The sequence below is a fragment of the Thamnophis elegans genome, chromosome 10 (genome assembly GCF_009769535.1).
Source record: "Thamnophis elegans isolate rThaEle1 chromosome 10, rThaEle1.pri, whole genome shotgun sequence".
Taxonomy (NCBI): domain Eukaryota; kingdom Metazoa; phylum Chordata; class Lepidosauria; order Squamata; family Colubridae; genus Thamnophis; species Thamnophis elegans.
Window position 1 is genome coordinate 30,155,070 of NC_045550.1, and position 15,397 is coordinate 30,170,466.

Consider the following 15,397-nt stretch of genomic DNA (forward strand, 5'->3'; position numbering starts at 1 on the left):
TAAATCACCTCAGGATCTATAAGGAGATATTTTTAATAAAATGTATGCATTGAAAGAATAAAAAACGAAGTCAAACTATTATCAAATACCTAAACACGATCATTAAATGTAAAAGTATAAAACAGAATGACTGTTCACAATACACAACGCTGTAGAATAGATTAATTGAGTGAGGCAAATGGAGGTCAGTTTTCTGATCCGCCCAGTCTACAGAGGTCGCTGTTGCGAACTCTTAGCCTTTTAACTGCCATTCCTATTCTTGCCAGAACAGGAGAGATACGGAGATAGCGATTGGTCTAGTGATTCTATAATAGAACGTCCTTTGAAGCCTTCTCCAGGGAGCGGTTTTATTGGCGAGTGAGTCAGACGTTGTGCGCAAGTGCGGAAAGAGTTGGCCGTGGCCATTCGAAAGCGACTTGGCGGCTGGCGTTCGAGAAGCGCCGGCGAAGAGAGGCGGGTGAGTTCCTTTTCTCCGCCTGGAGGGTGGTGTCGGTCTCCTTGTTTCGTCACTCCATCTCTTTTCGCTTCGTGGTGGAATGCTGTGAGCAGTTGTACCAGAAGTGCGGCTGCTCTGTCTCTTCTCTTCTTTTTCTTGCAAAAATCTTCCCCGCCAAAACCGTCCAACAAGAAGAAAGTTCGCATCTTTCATACTATCTTCTTTTCCTAAGGGTTCTTCCAACCAGATGTTGCATATCTCCTGCTCTATTGCATGTCATTAGTTTTTATTCTCCATATTCTAAAAAGGAATGGAGAATAAATAAGTTGCAGATTTGTCTGCTCTACAAGGGAACTCACAAGAGGCCAAATATAGTCCTCAAAAGAGTTCCATGTTCATTTACCTCCCAGCCTCCATCATGATTTCCATCTTAAGAACTCTATATCCTTTGTGCTGAACCAACAAACAATGTATCAGTTTTGCTTCAGTGCACTTAATTTCAACAGCAGGTAGCTTCCTGAATAGATACATATGTGTGAAGTATGTATAAATAGCAGACATGTAATAAAATTTTACCAGACCTAAATGTTAGTACAGTAGTTTAAAGACATAGAAACGAAATAGAGGGAATACATTTCCATTTGCCCATAAAACAGAGCAACAAAATGCAAGGCAAATTTGAAGAAAGTTTAGAAAGAATTTTGATCACACCTGCCTTTATAGGAGCTATTTAATTAGAGAATGAGACCATTCACAATGCTATGGAAAGTGCAAATAGAACAAATTTGTAGCAGAAGGCAACTAGCAGTAAGTAGCAGAATCAGGATAGACTGCCTAGGCTTTTGAATAACAAAAAAGTGCAGTACAAAACCTCAGTAACTGCATCAATATTTGATATATGCAATTGAGAATGCCTTTAAATATTAGATTAATATCCAATAAAAATGTTTTACTTTTCTTGTTAGTTTGTAAGACAAACACGACTAGAACAAAAAACAATAGAATCAAAAAGAAAAACACCAATAATCCCAAAGAATGTATTTGAAAAGAAGGATATACATACACAAACCCAATTCTTGAGAAAAAACCCCAAACATACCAAATACCTGCATTTAATTTTTCTTTCAAAAATGACATGTAAATAGAAAATATGTATTATTGCTTATCAGACAAATAAATGTTGACTGGATTAAACTGAATTTATTATTTACTGAATATTTTTGGAAGCTGTTGAGCTCTTAGGGTTTTAAAAAGATAGTTTCCCGTATTTTTAAATACCACTTTTCAGGTTTTTGCAGTCATAAAAATTAACATTTAACAATTACATCTAAATTAATTTGTTAAGTTAGATAGACCAATCTCTATACATTAGGAAATACTGTATAGTCAGTAAATTACCACAACATTCATTACAAAATATTACTGGGTGATTTTTCCAATTTCTTTAAAAAATTATGACCTGACTACTGGATTCTGATTATCTGGGCACTGACAGCAAAGATGATACATATCCATTAATTTGTGCCCTATATCACCACTTCAGAACAGTTGCAGTGTCTATAGAATTACTCTGGCAGAATGTAATATGATGCATAGATTTTTTATATTTATTTTGGGCTCAGTTGTCATTGTAAGATGACTACTTGTGTAACATTGACAAAGTTCCCTTATTAGAGATAGTCCTGGACTTATAACCACAATTTAGCCCAAACATTATATTGTTAAGTAAGGTAGTTAAGTGAGCTGTGTCCCATTTTATCACCTTTTTTGCCACAGTTGTTAAATGAATCACTGCGGTTTTAGGTGAGTTATGCTTTGTTTAGCAAATCTGGCCTCCACCATTGATTTTGCTTCTTGGAAGCTGGTTGGTAGGGTTGCAAATGGTGACTACATGATCCCTGGACAGTGCAACTGTTATAAATACATGCCAGTTGCCAAGCGTCTGGATTAGACCATGGGGGTGCTGCAATAGTTGTGAATGTGAAAGTGGTCATACATCACTTTTTTCAGTGCCGTTGTAACTTCGAATGGTCACTAAATGATTGTAAGTTGAGGACCACCTGTACTATATGAAATATAAATACACCATTCTTCCAATATAATTGATGTTCTTAATTGATACAATTTATATATTTACAAATGAATGATTCAATTCATTGAATGATCTGACATCAGGTTGGTACTTTGGTCCATTGCTTTTGTAAAATAAATTCAGAAACCACAGGATTACTATCTATCATTAAATCTCTAATTATTTTATTTCATGCTTAACTTGTGAATGATCAAGGAATAATAGGAGAGACTGATTTGGCATAAGACATAATTTACATCCTTTTCAGACTTCTTTTTAAATCTGAATGTGAAACAGTTATTTTTTTTACTTTCAAGAGGAAATGGTATTTCTTTAACTGAAAAATATATTGTTTACTTGGTTTATATTCAATGTACATTCTGTGACTTTTTACAGGAAAATTCTACTTGTTATCCATAGACACCTATCATTCTTCTTTACATACTATATAGTACAGAAGCTACAATACAGTATATTTTATTTCTGAAGCTAAGCTTTTTATGTCAATAAAATTCCTTTATTTGAAACCATATAAATAGGCAGTTAAATTAAGCACACTTGAAGTAAAAACAGGTTATTTCATAAATAGATTATTTTACCTGCTTTCAGTAGCTTTTGTAATAAATGTAATAATGCCAAAATAATAAGATCATGGATGATTTCATCACATAGTGTCATCATTTTTTACTTTTACCCCCCTCCCCTCCAAGATGGTCATGACTGCTTCTGTCCTCTTAAACCATGATAATGAAAATAATATCAAATCTTACATTTTGTTAATATTATATCTTAATTTTTTAAAATTAATGACATCCTATGTCATGATAACTGTATTAACATGAGTCCACTAAATCTTTGTTGACACTAATTGAAATGCACTTAATTCAAACTGTAGTTGAGATATGTCTGTATTTAAAATCTTCAGAAATATTAACATCTACAAACATTATTTTATTATCTATTTTTATATTAAAATTTTGGATATGCCTGCTTTTATTATTATTCTTGCGTTAGCATTCAAAAAATAACATAAAGCAAAGTGGGAGAGAAAAGTCTAAAAGGCTAAAGCATCAGTGATAGTTTTTTTGGAAGCTCTTTTAACAAGAAATAAAGCACTCTACAAATGTTTTCTTTGAAAGAGCAGACTAGAAGTGAGTTATGACAGAGTGTTGCTTTTTATCTGTTGGCAGTTTACAAGGGATGCAACATATTGAAACCAAGTCAGGGTGTTTAAAATAAGGCTGGAAAACTTCAGAAAAAAATAAAATAAAATAGTTTCCCAAATCTCAGAAATCAGGGTAAGGCCATATTGATTAAATTAATAGTTTGTTTTACTATTGAATGAACTTGAAATTCTTGGATGATTGATGGATTGATTTAGACTGATCTTCCAAATGTTGTCTTCTGTATAGTCCCAGATTCAGACCTCTTACCATGACTTTCTGCAAGTAACTCTAGTTCAAGGTCATTGCTAGAGAAATTACTAGGACGAATATGATTCTAGCAAGGAAGGTAAAGAGATTACTGTATTTAATGAATAATTATAAAAGGGAACTTTAACAGTGTTTTCTTCATTTGCTCCTTCCTTTGAATGAACTGCTGAGGTGAATAAGTAAAAAAGGACTGTTCAAAATCTTTCATTGTTTGTATGAGAGAGAAAGGATTAATAAGCCAAAGCTGTTCTTCAGGTTCTAAGCTCTGGCTCCATTATAATATAGCTGCTGTTCAAAATTACTTATGAACAAGGGCCATACAGGACCCACTATTTGGCAAGTCTATTAAATACAGAAGTTAAATGTCCTATTACTCATTTTCTTTCTATGCAGAATAGGACTGAATAATTTGCAATCCGTGGTTGCTCATTGCCCTTCTGCCCCCAGAATTTCTCAAGATTATGCTGCTGAAATTTGGCAAAAGGTTTCCATGGTGATATGAAATAAAAGAAGCATCACCTCCAGTAGTTTTACACATTTAATGCTTCCTCTAATGGGCACATCCAAAAGGGGAAATTGGGCTGAACATTTTGATGATTTCCATCATCCACTTTTTTTAAAACTGCAGTCTTGAATTCCAAAAGTTTTTCTTGACCTGATAAAAGGTGAAATTTAATGTGTATATTTTGGTAATAAATATTTAAATAGGATAAACCAGAATAAAATTTGAAATGTATAAGATATGAATAGGGACGCAGTGGCTCAGTGGCTAAGACGCTTAGCATGTTGATCAGAAAGGTCGGCGGTTTGAATCCCTAGCGCCGTGTAACAGAGTGAGCTCCCGTTACTTGTCCCAGCTTCTGCCAACCTAGCAGTTCGAAAGCACATAAAAATGCAAGTAGAAAAATAGGGACCACCTTTGGTGGGAAGGCGCCTTTGGCATTTAGTCATGCCGGCCATATGACCATGGAGACGTCTTCAGATAGTGCAGGCTCTTTGGCTTTGAAACGGAGATGAGCACCGCCCCCTAGAGTCAGGAACGACTAGCGCATATGTGAAAGTCTTTACCTATCTTAAGATATGAATATTTAAACATGAGGTAATCAGGAGAAGTTAATATGGGAAAATTCATTGATTTTCATATATAATTTAATTGGAGACAGGCCTGAAAACAGCATTTTGTGTTATTTCTGCTTTTTTGAATTCAGATATATAAACTCTGCACCTTTCCAAAATGGAGAAACCTTCGGTCAGTTTGTGGGTGAAGATGGAGCCTTTCATAGTGGGAGCATTGCAAATCCCTCCTCCTTCCAAGTTTAGCATGCATTATCTTCGGAAAATGTCAACCTATGTCAGAATGCGCTCTGGCCAAGGCTATTATCCATACCTTACCTGGTCTATGTGGCGACACATTGCTTGTGGAAAACTGCAACTAGAGAAAGAGCTGGCATGGCTTTACTTTGAGTCGTTTGACAGTCTTGTTGAGAAGACTTCAGAGGAACGACTAGAATGGGCTGAAGTGATATCTGGCTGCGCAACTGAGGAAGAGACAGAGAAGGAAAGGAATCGGGTATGAATTAATTGTATTTTTTATATAATTTTATGGGATCTAAATTTGTATTGCTCATAATTTTTTGTGTTAGTTCTGACGTCCCATTCAGTCATTGCACCAAAATGGTTTATTTCTTTCGGGTATACATTGCAGCACTAAAGCACTAATGTAGGTGGATCAAACACTGTTTTGTTTTTAGAATAATTTAGACTATTTGAAATTTAAGCAATGTCTATCCATCTATTCCACTGAAGTACAATTTTCTGAATGAAAAATAGCCTTACTAAATATTCTATTTGTGTTTAAACTCTTTTTGAATCTTTCCTTAGTTATTCGTGGATACTCTTCAGTTCCTGCTATTCCTTTATATTCAGCAATTAAACAAGGTTTCTTTGAGGACATCCTTCCTTGGAGATGAGTGGCCAAATCCTAAATCTCACAGTGGGCTAAAAGAATCTACCAATCAGATTAAGGTATTTTTTGAACCTCTTTCCTCCAAAAATATCTCCCTGTAGAAGGATACTTTATGCTTTTATTTGAAGGTAGTGTAAGAATAGCTTGTTAAGTTATAGTATACTTCCATTTTTTTATATATTTACACTACATACTGAAATAATTAATTAAAATAAGTGTTTTTATAAAAAAAGTGGAATTATATATAATATAAACACCTATAAAATAATATTTGATATCCATGTATAAATTCAAAGAAAACTTTAAGAAAATAATAGTACAATTAAATTGATTTAGCATACTGTATAACTCTACAGTACTGCTACCAAGTATATGCTATTTAGATAATGGTGAGAGCTGTATCAAGGTTAGCCTTCTCCTACCTAGTACCCTCAGAATATGTTGAATTTTCAACTCTCATTATCCCCAGTTACTATGAACCATGATATAACAATCAGTGCTAAATCTGTAGACCTTTCCTGTTTCACAGTGATGCATAGAATAGAATATGCACTATAAATTGATGGACTTTCATTAAAGCACCATCTCACATCTCTTAATACCACTTTATATATTTTCCTTTGTAGCATTTATGTGTGCAGGTAGTCCTTGACTGACTACCACAATTGAGCCAAAAATTTCTGTTGTCAAACGAGACAGTTGTTAAGTGAGTTTTGTCCCATTTTACAACTTTTATTACTGCACTTGTTAAGTGAATCACTGGTTATTAAATTAGCAGCACAGTTGTTAAGTGAATCTGGCTTCCCCATTGGCTGCTTGTCAGTGAAGGTCACAAAAGTTATCCACATGACCGTGGGACACTGCATCCATCATAAATATGAATCAGTTGTCAAGTGTTTGAATTCTGAACATCTGACAATGGGATACTGCAATGGTCGTAAGTGTGAAAATGGTCATAAGTCATTATTTTCAGTGCCGTTTTAATTTCAAATGGTCACTAAGCATAAGTCAAGGACACCTGTATACAAAGCATGTATGGATCTTCAGAATTGCTAGCTTCTTGTCTTTTTTAAAATAACAGTAAGAGGAAGCCTCTCCTATTCTGATATTGATTATAAGTATGTAAAGAAATTGGAGACTATTTTCTGCTGCTTTTTATATTAAATGCCTAATATAGTTTCTAGCAAATGAACAAGAAAAGATTTTACAAGTAATCTGCACATCACTGGTTTTTACTTATATCTTACTTTATATTTATCATTTATTAATTTATATCTGGACTTTCCTAAAACATAAAATAGCACACATAGAGCTGCATCTTTCTATTTTATTCCCCAATAACAGTCGTGTGATGTAGGATAAGGTGAGAGAGAATGGTTGGCTCAGGATTATCCAATGAGCTTCTGTGGATGATAGCCTTAGTATTAGTCCCACATCGTAATCGCTTAAACCAAGATACCCAGGGTCCCTGGCCCCATTAATTAAAGTATATAAAGCTAAGGTTATCCCTATGCTCTTGTATGGAGCAGATGTTTGGGGTCTATACTCAATCACAGTCCCAGAACAAACATAGTCCCAGCATTTGAGATGTATTTTGTGTGTAGATATAAGAACGTCTGCTGCAGCAGTTAGAGCTGAATTGGGAATTCATACAATTCATGCCCTATCCAAAATTAGCATATACTGTAACTACTGGCACAAAGTCAATGAAATGGAGACTGATAGACTCCCCAAGTTATATCTACTAGAGCAAATAAAATCACAATCACAAATCTCCTGGATCACCAAAGTAACAAATTTTGTCAGAAGCTGTGGTCTTCCTGTCTCTTGCGTAACAGGAGAATAATAAAAAAAAAGAGCTGCCCAAAGAATTAAGGATATAGAACACAAAATGACATAGCTATTCTTAGTAATGCGGGTAACTTGAAATAGCTAAGCAAATATAAACGTACTTTTTGAATAGACAACTATTTGAAGTTACAACTACAAAAACATCTAAGGGAGATATTTATATGAACGAGATTCAAACAGGTCGACACAATGGTCAGATATGGGAGATTCCATTCTATACCTTACAATGAACATCTCTGCATTTGTGCAGCGGCAGAGGTAGAAGACTTGGCTCATATCCAATTTGATTGTTGCTTGTACAAGAGGGTGAGAGACAGGTACCTTGGTCTATATACAAACTAATAACTGATTGGGATCCCTATATCAAAACAACTTACCTTATGTGCGGCCATAATCTGAAAATAATATTTAACACAGCACAGTACTTAAGCAAAATGATTCAGTTGAGATCTGCATATGTGGGACTGATTGGGGTAGATTGCAGGGGTGACACTGAAATATGATTTAATCGTATTTTATCTGTAACTTAAATTATTGTATTCTATTCCAATTTCATTTTAGACTACATTTTATTCCAATTTCATTTTAAATCATATTTTATTCCAATTTCATTTTAAACTGTATTTTAGCCAATTCCTTTTTAAATTGCTTTTATCAAATTTTAGTAATAGTTTGTTTCTGGAACTTTGCACTTTGATATGGCCCAAGGGCTAATAAATAAAGACTCATTGTCAGTAAACTGAAACCAAGAGAACAGTATATACATATGATTTTATGGATTGATTCTTGTCTCTAATATTTATCCTTATGCTTGGTTTGAAGAATTGGAATGACAACTACCACCATGACTTTGTTGAAAACCATCTCCAAGATCTTCTGGAATTGTTACTGGACCCAGATCAGCTTAGTGCCTCCTCTCATTCTATGCACAACAGCCTGCTATCCCCCAAAGCTGTTCAAGCTCTTAGTTTCCTTATTGAAGGAAGTGTGGATCAAAATAGGACTGTCCACCCTCTTCATGAACTTGCACTTTGGCAGCCATTGCATGCCAAGAGTGGCTTCTCGAAACTTTCCAAAGCCTTCTCCTGTGCCAAATTCGAATCATGGTTGAGGGCTTGTCTGACTGGGAACCCATTTGGAGCAACAGCCTGCCTCACATCTGGAAGAAAGCTTGCATGGGCGCAGCAAGGTACAATTATTTCTGATCATAAAGTTCCTACTGACTGCTTGATAGGATGACTCCATCATGACTGCCCAGATTTAATCAATATTTTAGTTAAAATTTATACCCCAAAGTTAATTTTAAAATGTTTTTTAATAATAAACTTCAGGAACTTAGACATTTTTATTATGAAGGTAAGATGCCAATTAAAATATATATAGGAGTTTTGGAGCATTTCCACTTAGGAATCACAAACTCAATTTTGGTAAAAACTTTGATAGTTTCTAGGATGCTAAATCATATGACTCAAAAATCAAGTATGAGTCTTTTATAATATCTCCATACCTATTTTACATTAGGGCTTCATTAATCTGTATTAAATACTATATACTCATATTTCCTCTTTTAATTATTAATTCATTAATTAAATTTATATTGTATCATTGGATAAGTTGTGACAGTATAGTACTAGTTTTTTTTAATTGTTCTTGCTGGACACTGTCCTAATTGAGACTCATAATACAGTCATTTTAACAGCTTCCTGACAATATAAATGGGAAATATAAGATTTACAAAGTTGTACAGGATCTGGAATAGTGAATTATTAGCTGTGAATAATTAACTTCAATTGCATATTTCCTTGTTGAGAATAGGTAGTTATATGAAGTCCTTAAGTCATGTAACATGTTTTCTGAATATTGCTCAATATTTCCATAACACCATTAAGAGGGAAAATATACTTTAAGGATGCAGGGTAGACATTTTAATGCTTTTGATTTGGTAATAAATTGATGAAGTTTATGACTTAATTTCATAATAAAAATCCTTGATGCTTGGGGTATGTAACATACCAGAAAGAAATGTAACTTGTTTTGTTTTTCTTTAAATATTTAGAAAGCCGTGCCTTTGTTATAAAGAGAATTTCATAGCACTGTACATAAATATCAGACATACTGCATAAAAACTTAACCATTTGTACAAGAAAATTAAGTGCTTTTTGAATTATTCCAACCAGCTTGACTAGAATATATTTGTGAATATTGAAGGGTTTTCTTTCTTTGGGAAATATAGTAAGATACAGCCAAATGAGAGCTTTTGGCTTCAATAGGACTATTTTTAAAACTAATATTTTAATAATTCTTCCAGTTGAAGGAACAACTAAACGAGCTAAAATAGCTTGCAATACTCACATAGTCCCTTCAGTTCATCGTGTGATTGTGATGAGCCAGGTTTACAAACAAACATTAGCAAAGAGCTCTGTTACCCTAGAAGATACTCATGTGAAGATTCATCGGTGCTGTGAATCTTTTATCTATTTACTATCTCCACTGAGGTAAGGTATTTTTCAGTTGCCAATATTTGCAACCTGATATAAAAGATACATGTATAAATGTATTTTGTTGTTTTTGGTCTTCTATTATTGGCTGTTTCTCCTCTCTTTCAGGTCTGTAACCATAGAAAAATGCAGGAATAGTACCTTTGTCCTTGGCCCAGTGCAAACTGTAGTACATCTCCATAGTTGTGACAATGTCAAACTTGTTGCTGTTTGCCATCGCCTATCTCTGTCATCTACGACTGGTTGCACTTTGCACGTTCTCACTCCAACCAGACCTCTTATATTATTGGGTAACCAAGCAATAACTTTTGCTCCCCTCCATACCCATTATCCAATGCTTGAGGATCACATGGGCAGAACGGGCCTAGCTACTGTGCCTAACAATTGGGATAATCCAATGATAGTATGTAAAGAAAACTCTGATCGGGAAGTATTCAGACTTCTCCCACCCTCAGAATTTTACCCCTTTGTTGTTCCATTTGAAATGGAGGGAGACACAACAGAAATACCTGGTGGTCTGCCATCTGTATATCAGAAAGCACTGAGCCAACGGGAACAGAGGATACGAATCTGGCAGAAAACGGTGAAGAAAGCAGAGTTGACCAAGTAAGTAATAGTTAATTTTCCAGGAAAGCAGAGTCAAGCATTGTAATGGCTTTAGCATTAAATGCATCAATATTTATGCAAATAATTAAAATTTGTTCTGTGGATATTGTTTTTTTCTTTTCTCTTGACTTGTAGTCCCAAAGACAACTATGATCCTTTTATTAATATGTTTTTACAAATTTTACACCTATCAAGTAAACCCAGTTTGTTAGCTGCAAATTAAAATTTAGAAAATTAATGAGCAAAATATCTCACACATTATAAATGGAGATGAACAATTCTTTTGCAATCAAAGCACTTTACTTTTGACTTTAAAAGAAAACTTTTGAATACTTCAGGGTGCAGGCAATCACATGGTGATATCTTCTGAATGGAAATGAACCACTAGGTATCAAGACACGTAATGCTTTTTGGAGGGTGGATTTTTTTGTCTTTGCTATTCCTATTAATTTTAATTTATTAATGATAAATATTTTTAATATTTTGGTCAATTAGAGTAGCTCAGTAGAATAAATAATTTCTAAAAATAATAAATTTAAATTATATTTTCCATACTTTTAACAAAACTTGTTTTATTACACACACACACACACACACACACACACACACACACACGTTCAAAATGAATTGAATTTAAGTACTAAATTAGAGATATAAAGCCTAGAACAGCTATGGTGAACTTTTTTTGGCTTGCGTGCCATAAGGGGGGGAGACCAGGGGGGTCGTGCCACACCCATAATGCAATACGCGACCCCCAGTGCGCATACAAACAGAGGCACCCCCCCCCCATTTTTTGCATACTTTTTTCACCCTTCCCAGGCTCCAAAGGTTTTATAGGAGCCTGGGAAAGGCAAAAACAACCTCCCCCGCCCTCCGGAGTCTTTAGGAACCTTCAGGAGACTTCCCTGAAGCGTCTGGAGGGCTTAAACCGACCCTATGAGCAAACTGGAAGTCCTTTCCTGAACTTCCGGTTTGCCCATAGGGCTGGTTTTTTGTGCTCCGGAGGGCCTCTGGGGGGAGGTGCGGAGGAGGCTCTTTTTGCCCTCCCCAGGCTCCTATAAAGCTCTGGAGCCTAGGGAGGGTGAAAAATGGCTTTAAAAAAGGCTGAAGTCAGCTGGGCAGCGTGCGCATGAGCATTGGCCTGCTGACAGGGCAACGCCTCGTGTGCCCTGACAAATGGCCCCGCATGTCCCCTGTGGCACGTGTGCCATAGGTTCGCCATCCCAGGCCCAGAAAAAGATGGAAAAAATGAAAAAAAAATCTAGGCTTCTGCCTATTCCCCCAAATATGTGTAAATATTGTAAAAATGAATTATTTTGTTTTTGATATTAACTATTTGACTGCTTATTTCTAAGGAGGCAAATGTCATGAAATTTCATGGAAAACTAATTAAATGTGGAAAGAAATATAATAAAATATAAAGGTAACCATAAAGAATATAAAAACAAAATAATTTATTTTATTGTAATATATTTTTAAAAATGCAAGCAAGGAAAAGTGAAAAAGAAAGGAACAAAAAGAAATTGAAGATGTACAAGTTGAATAAGAATTTTAAAAGTAACTTTAGATTAGTGCCACATATAAAGGTGGAATTATATCAACTATATTATATTTAACCCTTTAAAACCACTGTCAACATCAGTTAATTATGAAAGGAAATTAAAGCAAGAAGCATCACTCAAACTAAACAATATGGACTTCTATTTAATTTGGGGAAGCCTGTCTTTATATAACAGATCAAGCAATATTCTAAAGTCTTAGGCAAAGAGAAATCCAAAGTTCAGGTGTGATATAAATCTTTGCGTAGAATTATGATTCATAATTCATTTCTAGATTGAATTAATATCAGACTTGTTTTGTAAACATTACATTGGTGTATACTCACATTATATGATCTACCATTCTAAGTAAAGCATGTAATTTTCAATAAAGATAAGTGGTCTTAGCAACTATCATCATGGACAGACCTAGTTGTATCAATTTTGTAGGAATATATTGCTTATTAGTGCTTAATAAAAAAGTTGACCATAACATTTTGTTCCATTCTACACTGATTCATTTTTGAGTTTTATGACTTTGCAACTAGATATGAAAAAATTAATGGAATATCTTCCATTAACACTGATTTGTTAGGCTTATATTTCATGGACTAGAACTTCAATCTCCTGATTTGTAGTTCAACACTGTAACCATTAACAGCACAATAACTTGCGGAAGCATTTTTTGAAATGTTTTCTTGATTGTTTTTATATAGGTTTAAATGATTCTCTTTTATTTTAATATTATAAAAATCGTACAAAATGTTACATATTATAAAAAATCTCAACCATACCACAATAAATTCAATCCCTATGATATTTTTTTTGGGCAGTGTGTATGTTTACCGAAGAAGTGATAGGACACAAATGTATACAGCACAGAGCTAATCCTTTCCCTTGTTTCAGGAATCAGAGGAAGACTTTCCAGATGTTAGTGGAGAACAAATTCTATGAATGGCTAGTCCACACAGGCAGCCGTCAACAGCTTGATAGCTTGGTACTTCCTGCTGCAGGATCTAAACAGGCAGCAGGATAGGAGAACCCTTGAAGCAACCAAATCATCAGGTGAGTTCAAAGGTCACATTTATACTGCACACATAGAAACTTTGTATTTTACTATAATATGAACAATTATTTATCTGTAATTTAGGTCCAAAGTTGACTTAGGCTATGGTGGTACAAGTGAGGAATGTGCTTCTACAAAGTATAGTTTATATTTAGCATTATAAGATTTTGTAATCTAATTTGTGATTGTAGATTTTAAAAAACTATCAATTAAAGATTACATTGATTAGAAATATGTTATTACCACAAGATTTTTTAAAATGCTGGCTTACTTTTTCTTATATCGAATAAAATGTGTGATGTTATTATCATCACATTAAATATAACATTTTTATACTTTTTCTGTTAAATACGAACATCTCAGAATTAAAATAAATTGGTTCTCGAGTTTCTAATCAACTCCTCATTCTTTCATCAATGCTCCAGAAGCATCGATTTGCAATGCCCTTTTGTTTTAGAATGAGAGAAGAGTTGAATGCATCCTAATAGTTGTTTTATTAATTGGTGCCTACTTCTATCATATATCTATAGACGACTATCATTTTTCTGTCAAACTGTACAACTTAGCAAAAACTTACTTAAGCAATTTTTGTTATCTCATCTATTATACTCTGTATTTCTGGTTTATTGACTGTCCTAGTATCATTCTTTTATCATTGTGTTTAGCCTATTGCAATCTTGATGACTAAGGATTTTGTCTCTTTGCAGTGTTAACATTCAATTATTGTTTAACTTATATATAAAACTACTATTAAGAAGTTGTCATCTGTCATCTGTGACCACTAGACCTGAGGGCAAAGCCAGGTCTTGAGAGATTTCTGGAACATTAACAGGGATGGAGCGAAACTCACTTCAAGGGGGAAAATGTTCCATAAGGCAGGTGCCACAGCAGAGAAGACTTGCTGCCAAGTGTTGTTCCCTAATAGAGAGGGCCTGCATTATGTCTTCTCTCCGAGATCTGATGGAATGGGTAGATGTAGTTGGGGAGAGGTAAATTGCCAGATAAATTGCCCCATGCCAAAACTCTGAACAAATATAGCCCATGGAGCAGAGGTGTAACATGTGCTGTTCTAGAACTGCCTGTGCTGTTGCTTTCTGCCCTAGCTAAAGTTTCCAGATGTTCTTCAAGGGCCATCTAGAATAGATTATGGTAGTCCAGTTGGCAAATGATTAGAAAATGAGTGATTATGAACAGAGTAATCCAATCCAGGGACGGATACAACTGGCACACAACATGAAGCTGTGCAAAGGCCCTGTTAGCATGACTGCACAAGTCCAGGAGAACTCCCAGATTATGCACTGTTTGGGACAGCGCAACCTCATGCAGCAGCACCAAAGATGTCATAGTGCTACAACCAGAAGTCCCCAAAAGCTAAACCCACTCAGTCTTTCCAGGGTCTGAAACAGCATCCTACTATTACTATTGTTTGTTAGGTATTTGTGATTGAAACTATCAAATAAACTGCTACTACCGTGTGATTGGAATGTGATGAGACTGCTGATTCATCAATTTAACTATCTATTTGTTTTGTTATAGTTCTGGAGATGCACTGTGCCAAGTGAAAAGTATTTCCCTCATAATAGACTGGGGCCAACCTGAAGTTTAGAAACATGAATTTGCTTAATGGCATTATCAAGAAGGAAATGGACGTTACTGCATATTTCATATCAATTGCTCTGGATCTTTATCGGAGGATCTTGCTATTAATACTTCACTGTATACTTGAGAGAAAAATGTAAATTCCTAGCATATTTAAATGTGCAGGAAAAGGTGTTATTTTCCTGATGTAAAGATAGTGGTACTGCTCTGATTGCTGGGTAATTTTTTTTTGTTATTAATTAAATATTGTTTATATTAATGTTTCTAAATATATTTTTATATCGGTTGTTTAACACTTATGGGATGAAATGTAATTAAATTGACACAATGATA

The 15,397-nt window shown here is 34.7% G+C and overlaps 1 protein-coding gene across 1 annotated transcript; it reads left to right on the plus strand.

Annotated features, from left to right (window-relative positions):
• The first annotated feature begins 242 nt into the window (after positions 1-242).
• Positions 243-15,397, plus strand: TBCCD1 (TBCC domain containing 1). The gene is made up of 8 exons (XM_032226007.1): positions 243-457; positions 5,149-5,510; positions 5,822-5,965; positions 8,580-8,946; positions 10,066-10,252; positions 10,364-10,861; positions 13,306-13,464; positions 15,002-15,397. Exons 2-7 carry the CDS (start codon positions 5,175-5,177, stop codon positions 13,433-13,435), a joined length of 1,662 nt encoding a protein of 553 aa, XP_032081898.1. The 5' UTR covers positions 243-457; positions 5,149-5,174; the 3' UTR covers positions 13,436-13,464; positions 15,002-15,397.

Excerpts from the sequence above, each read along its gene's own strand:
- TBCCD1 (XM_032226007.1), top strand. The coding sequence starts at position 5,175 with ATGGAGAAACCTTCGGTCAGTTTGTGGGTGAAGATGGAGCCTTTCATA. Across the intron at positions 5,511-5,821 it reads CAGAGAAGGAAAGGAATCGG|TTATTCGTGGATACTCTTCA; the intron begins GTATGAATTAAT and ends ATCTTTCCTTAG. Across the intron at positions 8,947-10,065 it reads GCTTGCATGGGCGCAGCAAG|TTGAAGGAACAACTAAACGA; the intron begins GTACAATTATTT and ends TAATTCTTCCAG.